Source organism: Ochotona curzoniae, unplaced genomic scaffold (genome assembly GCF_017591425.1).
Source record: "Ochotona curzoniae isolate NIBS_2020 unplaced genomic scaffold, NIBS_Ocur_1.0 scaffold_3835, whole genome shotgun sequence".
Lineage (NCBI taxonomy): Eukaryota > Metazoa > Chordata > Mammalia > Lagomorpha > Ochotonidae > Ochotona > Ochotona curzoniae.
In genome coordinates, this window is record NW_024467114.1 from 23303341 (window position 1) to 23323459 (window position 20119).

The window sequence follows — 20119 nt, forward strand, 5'->3', positions numbered from 1 at the left end:
CTAATGTGGCTGTCAATCTCCAAAACCATGAGCTGAAATAAACCCCCTTCCTCCATAAGAAATTTCTCTCTGGTATTTAATACAGTAACCCAAAGCTGACCCGTGCAGATATTGGCTCATGCCCAAAGATACGTACTAATATATTTCTTACAGCATGATTCATAATGAAGAAACATTACTACAAAAGCTCATCACCAAGAGAATGAATACATTTGATAAAAATCAGCACCCATCCCTGACATATAAAATACATATGTCATAACATGTCAGAAAGAGAATCATTCCTAAGTCAGGGAAGGACAGCATTATTTCTATGAAAACAAGAAATAACTAGTATATAAACTGGAAGGAAAGGCACAAACTAATTTAATTTGTTGATTATGTAATTTTATTCCTAGGAAGTCCACAAAGACAGCTGGAAAAGGCTGAATAATCGACAAGAGAATTGGGAAACATATTTATGAAAAGTAAAAAGTACTCCAAACTCAACAGCTCCCATATACAACAGCAGTAATCCACTGGAAAATATAACAAAAGACAAACTCCCAGAACCATTGAAAGACCAAATTTTAAAATACGATAGAAATAAACAGAATAAAAACAAGGAAAGAAACAAAAAACTTTATGGAAATTATCCTACCTAAAAGAAAGATAGAATAAATGGAAACTCATGCCACATCTTTTGAAAAGACTCAACGTTTTTAAGGAAACTACTGCTCTTCCTGGCAGCCCCGCTTCGCATCCAGCTCCCTGCCTGCGGCCTGGAAAAGCAGCTGAAACGGCCCAAAACCTTGGGACCCTGCACCCACATAGGAGATCCAGAAGAGGCTCCGGGCTCCTACTTCAGATCGGTGCAGCTTTGGCCATTGTGGTCACTTGGCAAGGGAATCAACAGACGGAAGATCTTCCTCTCTGTCTCTCCTCCTTTCCGTATATCTGACTTCCCAATAGAAAAAAAGTAGGAACATTTTGAAGAAAACAGAAGAATGAAAGGGAAATTCCTATGCCAGGTTATTCCAGATTCAAAGCATACTACAAGATTAAAGTAACTAGAACAGTATGGCATCTGTTGTGGAAATACACCAAGGTTAATAATAACACATGAAGAGTCTGGAACCCAAACCAAAGATATCATATACTTATGATATGGCAACATCCTAGTATAGTGGAAAAGTACTCAATAAAAAGGATTGGAGAATGAAATATCTATTCATTCAAAGCAATAATATTAGATAAAATTAAGTTTCAGTCCATACAAGGCAAAAAAAAAAAAATAAGCTTCACCTGGATTAGAGATACAGTAGGCTAATCCACAAAAATGTTATTTGAATGTAAAATTATTTTTGTACTTTGGGAAATGCCTTCATAAACAAGAAATAAGGCTCGGAATTCAAGCAAAGAAAACATAGCTAGTTGGCTGTTCAAATATTTTTCTGTCTTGGAAATTCACTTAATAACACATAGAGCAAATGAGATGGCCCTACACTTCAGTATAAAAGACAACCGACTAGAAAAATGAGCAAAGGAAATAAACAGGAAGATCCAGAATACAAAGGTCGTATCAATGAATACTTGAAAAAGGGCTCAATCACTTAGCAATCCAGAGAAATGTGCAAGACAGCAATCAGCTGCTGTGATCCTAGTGGCCCAAGCTGAACAGGTGGCTGATGTGCAAAGCGCAGAAGGCGAGAGTGCAAGTGCTGTGTCCTCCCAGAGTCCAAGCGTGGGGAGCCAGGTTCCCAGGGTGGTGGGACCTTAGTGGGTGGGGCCTACTGGGAGGTTATTAGGCCACTAGGAACACAGTCTGGGAAAGGATTAAGGGAGTTCTCCGACGACCCTGGTAAGTTCTTGCACCAGGATTATTATACAAGAACAAGCCGGGTCTTTCCCACCACCCTCCTCCCTGGCGACCCCTCCCTCTCCCTGCTCTCTCACACCACCAGCAAACCCTTGCACAAATCCCAAGCTCAACAGATCTCTTTTCTTTACAAATTATCCAGCCTCAGGATATTTTGGTGCAGCCACAGAAAACAATGAGTCACCTTCCCCAGCAAAAAGGGTTTGTGTGAAACAACTTGGGATCTCAGATTTTAAAGGTACAGCCTTTCTTGGCTTAGCAATTTCACTTCTAAGGATCTGCTAAAGAAACATTCTCTCGAGCTCAAAATTATGCACAGAGCTATCCTCGGGTGAATCTTTCATAATGGAAAAAAAAAAAAGGGAATACCACAAAAGACTAACTATCAGAGTGTCTCTGTTGCAGGATACAGTGTGGCCACAACAAAGATGGGGGTTAGGCTGCCTAGAGACCCTTTCATTCCTGTCCAGACTCCCAGTTCTTCCTCCCTAACACTCCCTGTCCCCTCACTCCATCCCAAAGACACTCACCATTATGGAACCAACCACAGGGCCTTTGATCACCCACCAGAGGGCCGTGCTGTCATTCATATCCCAGCAACTGAAAGTACACAAGCGGATACAAGGGGCCAGGTTGAGGCTCGACCTAGACACCTGCTGAGGAGGACCCAGCTAGAAGGACAGCTCTCAGGGGGATTGCAAAAACAAACTTCCCTTCTCCCAACCCACCCAAGGACATGTAACAGTGTAAGTGGATATTTGCAAGACATCTGGGCTCTGGCACAAACACCTTTCCTGGTCCAGCAATTTCACATTTGGGGATGCATTCAAAGAAATATTGGTACCTGTTCAAAATGGCACTAGCAATTCCTTGAAGCATTGCAAGGATCTCAAGACATCCTTCATCCAAGCCTTGATCCTGCCAGGTGAGCCACTGTTGGGCACGTGTAAAACGCCTGGAAGGAACCCTGTCTCTCCTTCTTACCTTGGCTTCTTACACCCCACCCTCAACATTGCTCTCACAAAGGGAAGCCAGCTCTCAGAAGAGCTGGGCTCTGAAACTTTTTACATTTTCCTTGCTGGGCTGCCAACTGAGCCATGGGGAAGCAGTGTCTGGTGTTGGAAGGTTTTTGTAGGGGGCAGCTCACAGGCGGTCAGGAGAGGCCTGGCTTTTAGGGGTGCACTCACCCTGTGTCATCCAGGTAGAGCCTCAGGGTAGCCCACACCGTCACACATACAGTTGGGGTTCCTGGGAGGGTAAGTAGTGGAGGCCATGACAACAAGAAAACCCATGAGCACTATGTCCCCTCCTCAGACCTGGGACCCCCACAGACCTCTGCTACCCCAACATGGGTGACCTAACTATCCCTTCCATCCAGACCTTCTGGCATCTGTGTTTCCCCAGCTGGTGGCTTCCCACACTGAGGAAGTGCAAGGATCCATGGGTTGCCATCCACACTGGCTAGGGATCTGCCAGCAAACCCAGCTACCTCACTCACAGATAAGGACTGTCAGGACTGCAGCCAGTGACCTACCCCAGCCGATGATGATGTACCAGTAGAAGTATCTCCTCTCGGGGAAAAAGGTCTCCACCAGCAGGGTGAAGAGGTACAGGCCCTCGATGAACAGCCAGAAGTAGTTGGACACAACGCAGTAGTGGAAGAAAACCATGACGGCCTTGCATTCTACCTACAGGGACAGCCACCGGGGCCAGAACGGTGGTGAGCTCCCCTCTCCCTACACCCAGCGAACCCCAAAACCCCCAGAATCAGCAGCAGCAGGGGTTTGGGGAGTCCCAAGGGCTCTGCACTGCAGAGCTCTGAAGGAGTTGGCATGCCTAGATGGAGTTGCTGACAACTGCAGCATCCTATCCCCAGGGAGGGGCCGCTGCCCGGGAGGCAGGACAAGAATGGGTGGGCAACCACAGAGCCTTCTCACCTGCCCACCCCTCTCCCACCACCATCTTATCAACATTCAGAGCCCAGATGGGCAGGGACAGCAGCCTGGTAAGATGAGCATTTGAACACGTCCCAGGCGGGGGGGGGGGGGTACACAGCCAGGGCCCACAGGTCTCTTCTCTCACTCTAACCCAACCCTGGCACATCCTGATGTCATGCCCAGCAAGCCCTTCCTTGAGCCTCAACTTTTTCCTCAGCTACATAGCACACATTACTCCCATCGGATACCCTTCAACTCCTCTGCCAAGTACAACGCCTCAGCCAGGAAACAGGACACATCCTGGCTAGAAGGGATGCTGGACATCGGTCCCCAGGAACTTCAGAGTGACACCTGGATTCCCTCAGGGACAGGGGACAGCACTTTCTCCTGGCATGGTGGGGGAGGGGGTACACAGAACCTCGCCAGCAGGTGACCCTGGGCCTTGGTTTACTCACAGTGGAGATGAAGCAATGGTTGCTGTCTTGTTCGGCATAGAGAATCCAGTCTTTGATGAAAACAGAGATGGCCCTCAGCATGAAGGACACGAACAGATTCATGTGGATGAAATTCCGGGTGCAGTGCAGTTTCCTGTGGGCGCGCACCAGTGCAGGAGGAGACCTTAAGCCCCACACTGGGGAGCATTCAGCCAGCCACAACACACCCTCCTCCTCTGGCTGAACAAAGGTCATCCCCCGCTACCCCTTTGTTATCCCCCGTGGTGGTGAAAAAAATGTCTGAAAGGAACCTTCCAAGGCTGACATGCTAGGGGGCTCAGGCCTGCTGGCTCCAGGGCTGCTGGGGGATCTCACCGGAAGCGACACAGGATGACCATGGCAGTGGTTAGGGTGACAAGGGAAGTGCTGTAGCCAACCGTGTAGAGGGCCTTCACCGACAAGTAGTAGTAATCCTGCAGCAGGGCATAGAGGGAGCAGGGCTCAGCCGTTCTCACCCCTGCCCCCGCTGACTTCATCCCCATCTCTTCTGCAGTTGCCCCTTCACTCAACTGCATTCTGCAGCCACTCAACATCAGCTGGGCTTGTCAAGGCAGGAGCCTGGCCAGTCGAAAGTCAGCTCCCTGTCCCCTGCCCCCTGCCCCCTCCAAGACCCTTGGCTCTAACTTTTCAGTTGCTGGGTCTTGGCAAAGCCAGCATTCTGGCAGATACATGGGGAGTTTGGGCAGCAGCCCATCAGCTGTTTCTCAGCCCCAGCAGGGGTGGGAGGTGGGGTATTGGATGAAGGCCTCGCCCCACTTAACACACCTGCCTCGGTGCACTTGTGAATGCAGCCCAGGGACTCAAGCGTCCTCAGCCCCTCCCCTGCCAGCTGTGGGCACAGGATGCAGGCACACTCACCTGGTCCCCAGGCTCAGATTCGTACTCATCAAACCCACAAGCATCGAAGTAATGAGGGAAGGGCTCAGACCACCCATCCTCTGTGCAGTTCCGGCTCACCACCCCCATGTCTGCAGAGAACAGAAAACTGCATGAGCATGACGGTGATTTGAAAGAGCCCTGGAATCCACAGGCACAAGCGACATCTCACAGAAGAATTCCTGGAAAAAATGCACATCCAGCTGCCCACACCAGCCGACACATAGAGAGTGTGTTTAGTTAGCAAGGGCCTGACCTCTGCTGACCTAGCTGTGCCTCCTAGCATCACCTCTAGGTTAAAAACTAAGGGGGAAGGACAGGCGCTGGGGATTGTTCCCATCACCAATGTTCTTTAACTTTTTTGGATCAAATTCGAACAAATTTGGTAGGATAGCAGGGGGTGATCACCACTGAAGGTACTCTTTGCTGGCTACCAAGGTTCCTGCCCTAATTGAGACTGAGCCTTGAGCAATGGCTCATGTACTTATGTCCCTTCACCCTCTGGTCTGTCAGGGGTGGGATAGGGTAGGCAAACAGCCACCCTTTCCCCCAGGCAGCCCCTTAAGTGTTACCCCAGCAGGACTTTCTGGGGTATTTCTCTGGTGCATTGGGTCTGGCCTTCAGCAGATCCCAAAGCTAGGGGCAGTGTAAGACAAGAGACAGTTGTAGAAAAGGGCTTCGGCACCTGGCCTACCGGGAAGACTCCTCTATTGTGTGGCCAAGGCCATTTCTGGGGGGGGCCACAGAAAGGGGTCAGGTGAGCACTGGGTCATAGCAGACATGTGGCAGGAGGCAGAGACCAAGAGAGGAGGCCCCTCCACTTCTCCAGCCTGCCTGTGTCCTTACTGATTGAGTCGGGAAACCCCAAGGTCCATTCTCTATTAGCCAGGAGTGTCAGAAACGTGCCATGAAAACCTGGGAAAGTGGCCGGAGTGAGGAGGACTCTGTGCTACAAAGAAGAGAGCTCCCCTCCCAAGAGTGGGAAAATGGCATCCATCCCCATCTGCGGTCCCAAGTGCCATGGCACAAGAAGGAGGGAGCTTGGCAGGCCCAGGCAGGGCAAAGGAGCTCGCTTCTGTTCCACGGTTTCATGCCAAATGGTCCCTTCTTTGAGCCAGTCTGTCTCAGGCTGCCACTAGCATTGTTCTTCCCAGTGCCTCCCAAGGTGTCTTGTGAAAACCCTGGCCAAGTCCCTGCTGCCCCCAGCTCAGGCCTCCCTGTCCTCGACTTTGCACACCCCAGGGTGCTGGAAAAGGAGAGGCAGGTTGCTCTGAAAGCCAATTAAAAAAAAATGATCCAGAGGAAAAAGCTATTTCCTTTATTTTTCTTCTTTCTCTCTTTTTGCAATACAGCATAGGCTCAGGAAACGCCTTTTTTGTCCCCAAGCTGTTTTGTGACTATTACTCAGAAAGAGCTCTCCAGCTCACCACAACCCTGTAAGGACTGTGTCCACTTCATAGGACCTTGTTGCTGCAGCAACTTCACAGGAGTCAAGGATTTGGGGGTGATAGTCCCCAAGGTGGTTGTCTGCCCCAGGTCTCCCCACCAACATCACGGGAACACCAAACAGCTATGTTCACCCTCAGGGGTCAGAATGCAGTTTCCAGAGGGTGAGGCCTAGGAATCTGCATCCTGACCATCATCACACAATTACAGCATGTCAAGGTTCAAAACCATGAGGAAGCAGCTAATCCAATTATTTGCAGTGGGGTCCCAAAGGGCTCCCCTGAATTTGCAAAAGAGCATTTCAAAAAGTTCTTGGAAAATGTAATTAAAGGATGTTTATTTTGGGACAAATATTTTTTTTTAGATCCTTGTCTGGGAGAGGTCTTCAAAAAGTTCATGAGAAATGAGTATTAAGAGAAAAAAAAAAGCTATGCACAAATTTCAATTTTCTTGCACCAAAATAAACTTGTAATCCCCAACTTGCCACAACTCTTCTGAGTTAATGTTCAGAAAGTAGGATGTTGTGGATACTGAAGTGTGGCTTTCTGCAGAGACAAGTTGGGAGTTTTAGCAGAGAGGAGAGAGGACCTGCCTAAGAAGACACTATCTCATGGGGACACCCACCTCCGGCCAGCCTGACCCCTTTACCTGCAAGATCCAAGGAGTTACTCTCAGCAAAACCAAGCTCTCCTGTAAAACACAAAGTGGGCATGCCTCAGGAAGGCCGGCCACTGGCCTGCCATTCCTCCAATCCAAGCCAAGGCCAGCCCAGGAGTGCAGCAGCAGCCTGCCGACCAGCGTGCACCATCTGGCACTTGCCCACAGCTCAGCATGCAAAGGGGGACTCTTAGGAGGAAGGAAGATAGGCCCTTTGCAGGAGAAGGGCAACAAACAGCAATGTGGGGCTAAGTCCTGAGGTTTCTTTGATGCCCAGCCCTCAACCAGGCTCCAGACGTGCTGCATCAAGGGCAACTCCAGAATGCCAAAACCTTTGGCCTCGGGAACCTCTCCGATTGCCCTCCAACTTGTTCCCATGGCCTCCTTTTCTTATGCCGAAACCTCTGCTTTTCCAGGAAGCCCCTCCACTTCTCAAAATGCAGTTTCTAAGGCCCAGGTGACATGGCACCTCCTCCAGGAAGCGTCCTCTGACTGCCCGACTAGTCTGCCTGCAAGGGGCAGCATTCTGGCTCTTCAGTCCGCTTGCTTGCTGGACCTTCCAGCTTTTTCAGCCTGCTGGGGACATCACTCTCTGTATGGATTCACACATGAGTTCAGGTCTCTGCAGACACACATGGGTGGCCTGGTTTTCTAAGCCCTGTCTTCCTGAGCAAGCACATGAGGAACCTGAAGTCAAGTCTTCCACTTTCCCAAGCTCCCCACCCCAGTGTCACCAGGTCAGAGAGTGGCAGAGGTAACCCAGCCCCAGTGAGGTCTCATTCCCCCTCCACCAGACCCCAGCAGCCAGAGCCCAGGCGTTCCCGAAGCAGGGCCCCTGTTGCACAGACTGATGGACCCATGGACGGTGGTCTGTCCTCAACATGGTTCTTCTTACCAATGGTTTCTGTCTCCCAGACTGCAAGAGAAAGAAAGAGTAAAGTACAGTGATGAGTAGGCAAGCCAGAGTCAGGGTCTGCTCTGCCTCCTGCCCCCAACATGAGAGAGAGCCTGGCTGGGGGCTGCAAGTTGGAGGCCTCCGTGTCACCTCCATCTCCAGAATGCACAGAGGCTCCCGAGAGGAGAAGGGAAGGACCAGAGCAGCTGCACTCCCGGCACCCCCCACCTCCCGCCCATCCACAGCTACCCTAGGAACTCCCGGCTCTGCCTTCTCACTGTGGAAGTCTCACCCTACAAGCCTGAGAGTGGAGGTGCCAACAGGCCCTGCTATAATGAGCCATTAAGAAGCAGGTGCAACAACAGGTTTCTGGTGCCAGCGCCAGAGGGAGGAGGCAGTGACAAGAACATGAACGTGAATTCATTCTGCTTTGAGGAAGGCAGTGCCTGACAAGCAGCCACAGCCTAAACCTAACTTAACTGCAGGAGATGGATCCACAGTGGAGACTTGATACAAAATGACTATATGAATCCACAAAAGACAGAGGGAGTGGCTTGCACTGGTTAGAATTGGATCTCTAACTGGAATTGGCCCAAGTCACAGCTGCCACCTCTCACATCATGTTCCCGTGCCCACTAGAGACTGTCTGCCCCTGATTCCTCTTTCAGATTCACTCCGGACCAGCCCTGGGTCACACAATCCCTAAGCCCTCTGCGCTGGCAGGTGGGAGGTATGGTGATAGATCTGAGTGAAGGGGGGTATGGCCAATAAACTGTTTTCTCTGGATTTGGGTTAGTGCAGTTGGGCACCACTCACTCCTTCTGCTGCCCATGCAAGCCCCTCCCCACCCCAGGGAAGAAGCAAGGGGGCTGGAGTTCAAGGTTTGAAAGTCAGTTTGCCTCTTGTTTCTTGGGAAGAGCTTGGCACTGCAACAGAACTGGAAGACTCCACCCCTGGAAGATTTTGGGCCTGAACTGCAGGACAGGAGGCGCTGAGGCCAGCCTGTAAAAGGGTCCTGTGCACAGATACACAGCACTTAGCCCATACCACCCTCGAGAGGCCCTGCCTTCCAGCCTCTGCCCCAAGGCCCATCCAGAGACCAGTGGAAGCCAGTGAGCACTTTCCAGGAAACCCCAGCCTAAAGGCAGCTCAGCCCCAGCTCAATGCCCTCAACAAGCTGCTTTGCCTGCCTGGACATCTCCAAGGGCTGAGGAGGAGGACTGAGTGGCCCTATGAGTGACAGGGGTGACAATATCTGTCCACATTCACCTGCAAGGGTGCCAGCTGCTGCAGGAGGCCACTTTAATTCACAGTGCTATCCTTGAGCCTCCCAGAGATTCCCAGAGTGAGCTGAGACCACATCTGGCCCTGCCAGAACAGGTGCCTGGCTCAAGTTCCCAGCCTTGCCTACATTCATGACCATGTGCCAGAACAGGTGTAGCTGGGAGCCATGTAAAGGGAACGCATATGTGTTCACACGTGCCAGCATATGAGCCATGAGCCAGGAGTGTCCACCCAGGAACCAGCCCCAACTGCTGCTCTCTCCTAAGAGGAACTTGGTGCTGAGTTCAGGGAGCAGCTGGGACGGAGGTAGGCACCCAGCTCTGAGCTGAACACACCTTGGTCAGGATTGAAGATGCGGAAGAGCTCAGGGCAGCTGACCAGGACCATCTCACCCACATGCGCGGGCTTCCAACACGTGATGTTGTCCCACATCCCAGGGCAGCCTGTGGGCAGAGAATGACGGTGAGCACACGTACACACCGCACTCACATTCCACGGAAATACACGCCACAATGCACATCACTCATGTTTGCCCATCTGTACACCACATACACATACCCACACAGGGAACACATGTGTGTACACACACATTCACACATCTACTTGCACACACATGTATACCACACACATGCATCACAACACACAAACATACCACACACATATAAACATGGCAATACACAACACACATGTATATACCCATAGGCAATAGATACAGTCCACATAACAAACATATAACACACATCATAGATGCATACCAGCTATATCTCCATCCCACACTTGTGGGTCTCCAGGCAGTCCCTAGGGGCTGAGCCCATGGCTGGCTGCCTGCCAGATACCCCAACCTCCAGGGACTCCTGGGAGTAAGACTCAACTTGCTCTCCACTACTACACCATCTTCCTCCCATGCTCATCAACTTTTCCTGAGACATGATCTTGGCTTCTGAAGATGGAGATGGGTGTGGAGATGGTGTGCCCCTATCCCATATCAGAGCACCTGGGCTGAGTCCCAGCTCCTCTCTGCATTGCAGATAAAGTGCATCTTGGCAGGCAGCAGCTGACAGCAAATATACTCGGTCTTGGTCATCCATATGAGAGACCCAGCATGAGTTTCCAGCTCTTGGCTTCAGCCTGGCCCAGTCCCAGCTCTTTCAAGCATTTAGGGAGTGAACCAGCAAATGGAAAATACTCCTCTCTCTCTCTCTCTCTCTCCCTTTCAAACAAAATGAAAAAAAAAATTAAGTCTTTTAATGAGATTGTCATATGAAGGAATCTCAAAAAGCACATGGAAAATCCCCATCAAGAAAAATCTGTGCAGAGATTTCAAAATGTTTGACTTTAAAATAAGCTTACTTCTTAATTGCTCTTTCTAGAAACTGAAGTACCCTTGTCCACTCCACCAGCAGCAATGAAAGTTACTGGTGCTCTTAACACCCTCCATCTTTGAGCATGGCACCTACAGCCCCTGCTCTCCAGCCTCATGGCCCCTCTGCTCACTTCTCTCCCCAGCACTTGGGTGATGGCTGAGGCCGTCAGGTGAGAGAGCCCACTCAGGGAGAGGACATGAAACAATAAGAACATGGAGGAGGAAGCCCAGCGTGTACAGAGGAAAGACATATAGCGATGCCATCGAGAGACAGGAGAGAATCATAATGAGAAAGTGCATATGTCCGACAGTATGGTAGGATTTCAGCAAAGTGACCCTCCTGGGCTGGTGCGCCCAAGGGGAGGGCTTCTGTTCCGCTAAGGGACAGCAGGTGCCTGAGAGCATCCCACCTCCTAAGCTGTCATGAAGATTTCTGAGTGCACACAAGAGAAGCCCTGCCAACCATGCCAGGCTCACTGATGGCACGCTCACTGTGTTAGCAGTAATTGGATTCTTTCAAACTGGTACCCGCCGAGAATCATTCCCCTGAGAGAAGTCTACCAAGGTGTGGAGACAAAGCGGAGTCCCGCAGGTGCAACCAAAGCCTCTGAAAGCCACCACCGGGTCCCAGAGGTCACCTGGGCAGGTGCTAGGAAGGGGATAGGCCTGGAGTGGACCTGATCAGCTCCTGGTTACACCACTGGGGTCCATGACTCCTCGGTGCAGTTTGGAACAGGAAACAATTGCAGTTCCTGAGTGCGGAAAACCCTGCCTCTCAGAATTTAGCCCTCAGAGTGATGGAGTTCAGCCCTAGTCACATGGGCCTGCAACATCCTGCTTGTGTCAAGCAACCTGACAGCACCACCTGCACCTGGAGCCCCTAGGCTTATTCTCAGGGGCTGGCGTCAGTCCACCATGCCTCTTAACTTTCTGGTAGGGCAAAGCAGAGGGCTCAAATCTGCAGTAGGAATTTCCCTGGGAACTGCTGACACCTTAGGAGACAGCTGGGAGTGACAGGGCCTGCCTTCTTCCTACATCCCTCACCCCACCTTGTTGCTGGGAACTCTCTGGGAACTACCCTCAAGTTGTGCCTTGTCCTGTCCCTACCCTAGACCTCTCCACAGAACTCGTGGCAATGCCAACAGTACCCGGGCAGGTGGTACTGTGTGGAGCCCATAGCTCTCCACCTGTTCCTCTGGCAACATCCCTGGAGTCACTGGAGACTCAGCACTGCCGCTGGCCTGAGGCACATTTCTTCTAGGTCACCTCTACTCACCCCTCATCACCAAGGCCCTATGGATGAGCTCTGTTCTGGCCTGGGGGACCTTGGAGTTGAGTCCTCCCAGGGGCCATTCCCCTGCATGTTTAGGATGGTGGCAGCTAAGCTCTGCAGAGAGCTCCGGGACTTCTAATTAAGAACTGAGCAGCAGTTTCCTTCCTCTGGCACAGAATGTGCCCAACTCCTGCAGCCCCACGGGTTCTGCAGCCTGGTCTCAACAAAAGCTTAGTCCCCTCGGGAGCGGAGATGTCAGGACGCTTTTCTCCTCCTCCTCCCCTCCTCCTCTCACCCGTTTGTTCTTCCCACTCTCTCCCTTCCCCTTACTCACTCCTGTATTCAAGAAGCCCTCGATGAGTCAGGCACTGCAGAACGAGACAGGAAGGAGGGAGAGGAACTCACTGGCGGCCTTGCACAGTTCACAGTCTGGGGCCGCATTAGTTAATGATCTTGGGCTTTGTGCTGAAGGCTAAGAGAATGTGCCAGCCACAGAGCCCATTTCCTTTCAAGGCTGCAGGTATATAGCTAACTTGATGCTTCCAATGGTACAATGGTACATTCTGGCAGGTGTGTGTGGGGGGGGCGGGGAAGTGGGGGGTGTCAAAAGCACAAAAAGACTCTCCCTGAGCTACAATGAAGGAGCTGAGAGTCCCACATTCCTTCTGGACAGTCTTAGGGGATCTCATTCCCTTGCCAGTTCCAGAACCCACAGGCTGCTCACCTTCCTCAGCTGTCTTTTCTCTCTTATCCTCCTCCACTCCCTCTCTTCCTCTGACTCTCCCACCTTCTCCCTTCAGGTACCAGACCCCTGCAATCATCCTGGGCCCAGCCAGATAGCCCAGGCTAGTGTTCTCCTCTGCAGAGCCTGACACTAACAGCAGGTGCAAAGCTCCATTTGTTGGGTAAGGGGAGACAGTCACAGGCTTAGCAAGGAGACATCTGGAAGGTAAGGAAGATGCAGGGCTGCTACCCAATAACAGGAAATGGGAGACAAATAGTCCCATGACCTGCTTGGGTAGCTTAAGGACCACTGTGTATAAAGCAGAGACCTGCACAGCAGTTAAGATGTCACTGGGGTTACCCACTTCCCATATCCTCAGGGCCTGGGTGTTGGCTCTGCTCCAAATGCCAGCTTCCTGCTAATGAGCACCATGGCAGATGGCAAGTCAGGGCACCCATGAAAGAAACCAACAATGAGTTCCCAGCACCTAGCTTTGTCCTACCTCAGCCCCCAGCTATAGAGAGCATTTGGGGGTAAATAAGTAGATGAGAGATTTCTTTTAGGTAAATCAAATAAACACTTTTTAAAAAAAAAAAAAAGTAGAAAAATGGCCCAGCATGATAGCTTAGTGGTTAAAATCTTAGTCTTGCATTCCTGGGATCCCATATAGGTGTCAGTTCATATCCCTGCTGTTCCACTCCCCATACAGCTCCCTGCTTGTGGACTGGGAAAGCAGTGGAGGATGGCCCAGAGCCTTGGGACCCTGTACCCATGTGGGAGACCCAGAAGAAGCTCCGGGATCCTGGGTTTGGATTGGCTCAGCTGCAACTGTTGCAGCCACTTGGGGAGTGAACCAGAAGATAGAAGATTTTTCTCTCTGCCTTTTCAATAAAAGTAAATAAACCCTTTTTTTAAAAAAGCAGGGAAAAAAAGGAAATTGAGTCAGAACAGGGCAGGGAAAAAGTGAAAGCTTGGTTTGGAGCAACAGTGGAGAGGAGGCCTGTGTAGGACAGAGTCTGAAGGCAGGACCAACAGGACTAGGGTGACAACCAGCCGGATGTAGTCAATGAGTTGGTAGTGCTCATCCATCAAGTGACTGAGTGCTTATTCACCAAGTACTGACCTGATCATCACACATGCCTCCCAGGCATGCCTTGCTCTCCCTCTGCAGCACCCTTGGGGACCACATGCCAAGGGTGGCAGTGTCCCAAGGTGAAGGGAACCTGCTGCCTGAATGGCTGTGTGAGGTCCAGCTCCCCTCACATCCCCACTCACTGCACTAGCCTTGACATGTGCACTCTGACTCCTGAGGTTTTAAGGTTGACTGGTTCCTGAAGCAGAGTCTAGACTATCCTGACTAGAGAGAGATCCAGAAGGTGTCATTCAAGTTCCTGGCTTGATTGTCAGATGGACGGATGAATGAGTGGATGCACATGTAGATGAGTGGATGGGTGGATGGATGGATGGATGATAGATGAATAGATGGACAATAGGTGCTTTGTGGATGACAGTTGGATGGGCAGGTGGCTGGATCAGTGGGTAGATAATTGGACAAGTGGATGAGTGGATGAATGGGTTGATGGATGGACAATAGATGCTTTATGGAAGATGGATGAATAATGGATGTATAGATGAGTAGATGGGTGGATGGATGATGGATGGTAGATAATAAATGGGTTATGCATGATGATGGATATACAGATGGACAGAGAGCTGCTAGCTGACTGGATGGACAGTGGGGATGGCTGGATGAGAAGTAAATCATCAGGGCACTAGGCAGATTAGACATGAAGAGCTCAGTCTGAGATTAGGCAATGCTAACTGCATCCATGTGGAGACAGCTGTTTGCTAAAAGTCTGCAGTGGAGTCAGTACTGGCGGGAGATGAAGGGTGGAGATGGTCAATCCATGCTGCTCTTTAGGCCATGGGTCTGGCCAGGATGTTTGATGAAAGAATGCACATCAAAGGAAAGAGGCAAGCAAGGCCTGGCCCCAACAAAAGCAGGAATGCCTCTATTTCCAGAAGGAGCTGGCAGAGATGACGAGAAGGGAAACCAGGACAGGCTGGGGGCCCAACAGCCGGGAAAGCATGTTCCAGGAAGGAGCCTGTCAAATCAGCCAAAGCTCAGTTCCTCTCCTTCTCTTCCTCCTCCAGAAGTGGTAGGGAATCAGAGCAGAGTAGGTCCCATTCTCAGGGAGACCTCCGAACTTTGTCAGCCCCCCAAAGCCTCTCCCTTCACCCGGACACCCTCCCAGTTCAATCTGCCCAGCTCGCCATGTTAGCATTCCAGTGGCAGAATTCAGTGCTGTTGGCAGACCAAGTGTAGGCAGACATGCCATGCAGGCTCTCTGAGCAACGCCTGCCTCAGGCCTTCTACAAAAATTAGCCGAGAGGCAGATGGGCATCGTGGCAGAGGGAGGGACAGAGTCCGACTGGGCAGGTCGGACTGAGAGAATGCCAGAGCTATTAGCCTGCGACTGGAACACAATAAGGTGCTAATCTCAGGTTGCCATGGCAATGAGCCTGTCCATTTCCACATTGTTCAAAACCCAGGAGACCAGGATGCCAAGGAGACTCAGACAAAGCCAGGTCCTTCCTTGGAGAAGCCCCCCAGGATGCTTGGGTCAGGTGTGCACAGAGCCCCAATTTGAGCACACAGCATGAAGGTAAGGAACAACTCCATCTGCTGAAATGGGCTTTGCAGCCAATATTTCTTTCCCTTTGTATAGAGCTGTGAGCAGAGTGCTGAAGGATGGGAGTGCAGCTGAAGTCAGTCGAAGTCATGGTCCTTAACGTGGGGAGCTCAGATCAGCAGTGTCACTCAACACAGATGTAAGGGTCAGCACTGTGCATGGCAGCTTAAGCTGCTGCTTGCAATGCCAGCATCCCATATAGCAGCACCCTGCTAATGGGCATGGAAAGTAGCGGAAGATAGACCAAGTGCATGGGAGCCTGCCAGCCACATGAGAGACCCAGATGGAACTTCAGGCTCTTGGCTTCGGCCTGACCCAGCCCCAACTGTGTAGGCACTTAGGTGAAGAGAAGATCTCTCTGCCTCCATCTATCTTCCTCCCTGTGTCTGTCATTCTCTCTTTCAAGCAAATAATCCAAAAGAGAAAGTGCATGACCACCTTGTACCTCAGTTTATGCATCTATAAAATAGGATTAATGATAGACCTAACGTCCTGGGGTTGCTATGGTGACAGAATACAGTATCAGCACAATGCCTGGCACACAGTGTCTCTGTAAGTGTTGGTCATCAGCATGGTCTCCCCTCTGTGGCCCTCCCTGAATAAGACAGGCAATGCAGGGACAGAGCCATGGGGCTGGTGGTCCTTCCAGGCCTCACTTTCCTCTTTCCCATCCATTGGCTGTCCTGAGCTGCTGCCAAGTTCACTCCCAACTCTGTCCTGCAGAGCTCACCCTGCAACTCAAAATAGGGACAGTGTGGAGAACCAGGGCACCCTCTGCTCTGGCACACCAAGGTCTGAGCACACAGGCCTGGAAAATAGCACTTCCCTGATGAAGAATCCTTCACTCTCTGTCACCCTGCCCACCTGCCCTTCCCTCAACCTTTGCGGGACACAAACAGATAATACACCTGCTTCCTGGGCCCTCAACCATGGCCTCTGCTCGTCCACCCACACATTGCAAAAGCAACTCCCAGTCAGAGGAGTCAGTGCCCCGCTCCCAATGCCAGGCTCCTACTTCCCAGCCTAGAATGTTCTCCCAGGGAGACAACCCACATATGTTAACCTGTCATCAAGTGCTCATCCCCACCCCATCCTCCAGACGGGACCTGGCTCAGGGTCTCATCTCTAGTGTCAACATGAGAATCACCCAGTGCTGCTACCCAGTGTGTAGCCACTGAGAGCCCAAGCTTCTGCTTGCACAGATCACATTGAGCCTTTCATGCATTTTCCTAAACATTCCATCAGCGATTCTGCCATGCAGCCAGGCTGGAGAACAACAGCTATCGTCCAAAGGACACGTCTGCCAGGAGTCCTTCCCAGACCTCCCCATGGACCACACAGGGGTGATGCCTCCTTCAGACACTGCCTTTTCCTCCCAGGATAGCAGCCCTGCTGCTCACTTCTGCCACAACACCAACCCTGCAGTCAGCATGCCTGGATCTCAGCACTGGGAACGACCAGCCAGAGCCAGGCTTTGGCTGTTCATGGCTCCCCCTGCAACCCCAGCCTACCTCTTCACTTTCCCCTTTAGAATCACCCCCAAAAATGCACCTGGGACATGTGATGCAAGAACAACAGTGCTAGGGTGGAGGCCAAAATACCCAAGTTCCAGATCCATTGGTGATTAAAGTCACTGTCCTCAGGGCTCTGCATCCCCCAGATCCCAAACAGGACATTTGGATCAGATATGTCAGAGGTCCTTCCCATCTCCTCCAGGAGCACCCATCTGGAATCCTTGCCTTGGTTTCTTCAGTGGGTGGGGCTGTGGTTAGGGCTGAGCAGGGGCTGAGCAGCTGGATGGGGAGAGCAGTCTGGCAGGGAGAAATCCGCCTACCAATTCGCGTTCACTGAGAAGCTGCTGGCCGCCGCTGAGCTCAGCCCAGGGGGACCACTCCATTTAACCGGACCCAGATTAATCAAGTCTTTAAGCAGATGGCGCTCAGAAATCCTGCAAGCACCCAGAGGGGAGGTGGATCCCTCTGGCCCAAGCCCCACCCTCAGGCACACAAGGAGCCAGCTGGCACTGCCGATGCTGGAGCCTGGTGGGGCTGGAGGAGAGGACTCTGGGGTGGTTCCAGTCCCCAGTCGAAAGTCCCTTCTGGCAGGAATCTGGGGCAACTTCATTTCTGCAGAACTTTGCTGCCCACCTGCACAGTGGGGAGGGTGGGGAAGTCAGATGAAGGGGGCTTGGGGACACGGGGGGTCATATCAAGGTGGTAACACTCAGAACATGTGAAATGTCTGCTTAGTCTTGGGGCCAGGGATATGTGAGTACAGAAGGAGAGAAGGCAACGCATGCCTGCCCACCCCTACCCAAGCAGGAAGTGCCTGCTGTCCCCTACCCTGGCTTAGAGCAACCCCCAAGGGGATTCCTGCTGTATCGTCTCCTGTGGTTTCCCATGGGATAAGCAGGGAAGCAGTCCCCACAGGTCCACCCTGGGTGACCAGTTCTTCAGTACAGCCACTGGCAACAGCTGTGTCCTTGAGGCTGTTTGCTAACAAGTCTTCTGACAGCCAATGCCCAGCCCAGGCAGCCGCTCTGGCTGGTTCCCCAGGGCAGAGAAGTCAGCCCCATTGGCCACCCAGTACAGCCCTGGAGATAGTAGGAGACCATACCCCGAGCCAGGGCAGCTCCAGCACACCATCGGCAGACCTGGAAGATCCCCTGCACCACCGCCTGCAGGCAGGCTGGATAAAGGCTGGGAACACTCTATGGCCAGCCTGGATGGATGTGCTGGGGCTGCTGGGCCTCCCCAAACCCCTGACTTGCCCCATGCCCACAAACTCACCTGGGAAAGAATCATTCAGGCCCAGCAGGTCATTGGCTCTCTGGATCTTCTCCAAGCACATGGCTTGCTCCTTCTTGAAAATGCAATCTGAGTGCATGGCAGTGGCCTGCAGGAAATATGCAGGGTGGGTGATGAGAGGGGATAGGGCGCTTCCTCCTACCCAAGCACTAGAAGCAGCATCCCAGGAGTAGGGACAGAGGCTGCAGGAACAGAGTGCCAGAGAAATCTCAGGACCAGCATGAGTCCCAATGTCCACACCTGGTCTGGAGAGGACTGGACTCCCTGCTAGCATCTCCATTTGTGTGTCTCAGTAGCATGAGCAAGTGCACAGCACTTTGCCAAGGCCACACATTGCACCAAGTACCAGGCCTGCGACTCCACAGTACCATAAAGTCAGTACTGTGCTGATCACTTCCCATCTTACAGTTGGGAAAATGCTGATGGGAACTTGCTGAAAAGCAAGGGCTTGGAAGCCTGGAGAGTCAGGTTGCTTGCCCAAGTATCCTGGCTCCAGACATCATGGGGGCTGCTGCTGCACTCCAGGCATGTGAGGAGCCAGGCACACAGGCTGGGGGACTCAGCAGCAGGCAGGCAGGCTGCAGCAATGGCAGGTGAAGCAGCAGAGTGGGTGGGCAGCTTATTCTCAGAAGGGGAAGTTGAGGTTCAGAGGGTTTAAGGCATGGCTTCAAGCTCAGAACCAAGAAATCCCACAGTCCACACCATGCTGCCATCACAACAGCCACCTCTAAGGACTGTCACTCCAACTCAAAGCCCTCAGGGCAGCGAAGGCTCCCAAGGGGCCATCAGCCAATGCACGGGCAGTCACTTGGGCTTGTGGAAGAACAACCCTGTCTGCTCCCAGGAGGAGGGGTGGCTTTGACCGGGGGCCCCCAGGGAGGCCAGCCAGAGGCAGGGCAGACACCCAGGGCTCTGGGGATAGTGTCATTCATTGCAGGCTGACCTCCCAAGCCATGTACTGGGGGCATCACCTAGGAACCCATTCCACCCTGCAGGTGCGTGGGCTGGAGTCTAGAGGACCCCAAGAGCCCTCTATAGTCCTGATCAGCACTAGACAGTGGAGCAGGCTGAATATTACGCAATTCTCATATCTGCACAGGTCACCATCCTCTATCTGCAGGAATCATTTCCGGTCCAATCAGGTCCGGGTATTGGGAAAGGGACACATGTTTGGATCCCCCAAAATATGGCCAAGTGATGGTGCTGGCAGACACCAGTTCAAGTGGATGGCTTGACTATAGGCACAAAAGATAGGTTCTCTAGCGGCAGGGAGAGTAGTTCAACCAGTGGGCCAGGCAGGGGAACGTCCTGGGCTCTTACCATAGGCAGCAGGAGGAACGCAGCCAGGGAGACCCACAAGATACCAGTCATGATGCTTCGAAAGCAGCCCTTCTGGGCTCTAGCTCCCACCAGTCGTTGCTCAGCCCCGAGGTGACCACAGTCTGGGAGAAAGGAAAGATACGTATCTGGTTACCAGGCCCCTGCCTGCAACTGGCACCTGCCCTCCATACTGCCTCTCTCTTGTCCTTTCATCTCCTGTCTCACAGACACCTGCCAGGCACTGAGCCCAGGTGGCCATCAGCACCACCCTGGCTTGGCCCTGTCTGTCTCCTGGGTTGGACTGGAAAGGATCTCCCCTTCTGCAGCAGATAAGCTGTCTGCCACATCTTGGTACCCTCCCCAAGTGATAAAGCTGTGGCTGGCATACTCACATGCTAGCCCAGAATGACAGGTACCAGTCTCCCTTGCTCTCAGAGAGCAGGCACATGATGACATTGACCCCCATGTCACATGGTAGTGGCAGCACGACAT

At 52.0% G+C, this 20119-nt stretch overlaps 1 protein-coding gene across 4 annotated transcripts in view; it reads right to left on the bottom strand.

Annotated features, from left to right (window-relative positions):
* ADCYAP1R1 (ADCYAP receptor type I) overlaps nt 1–19681 on the bottom strand; it is a 32269-nt gene extending 12588 nt beyond the window's left edge. For 2 of the 4 annotated variants that reach the window (XM_040964695.1, XM_040964694.1), the window contains exons 1-11: nt 19628–19681; nt 18290–18395; nt 9783–9890; nt 8164–8184; nt 7260–7301; nt 5148–5257; nt 4605–4702; nt 4251–4383; nt 3393–3546; nt 3046–3106; nt 2389–2458 (exon numbers count right to left, since the gene is read on the bottom strand). In XM_040964695.1, coding sequence (XP_040820629.1) covers nt 2389–2458; nt 3046–3106; nt 3393–3546; nt 4251–4383; nt 4605–4702; nt 5148–5257; nt 7260–7301; nt 8164–8184; nt 9783–9890; nt 18290–18395; nt 19628–19678 — 954 coding nt within the window. In that variant the 5' untranslated portion in view covers nt 19679–19681. The remainder of the gene's footprint in view (nt 1–2388; nt 2459–3045; nt 3107–3392; nt 3547–4250; nt 4384–4604; nt 4703–5147; nt 5258–7259; nt 7302–8163; nt 8185–9782; nt 9891–18289; nt 18396–19627) is intronic. The other 2 variants (XM_040964692.1, XM_040964693.1) reach the window with 2 other exon arrangements.
* Nucleotides 19682–20119: the final 438 nt, after the last annotated feature.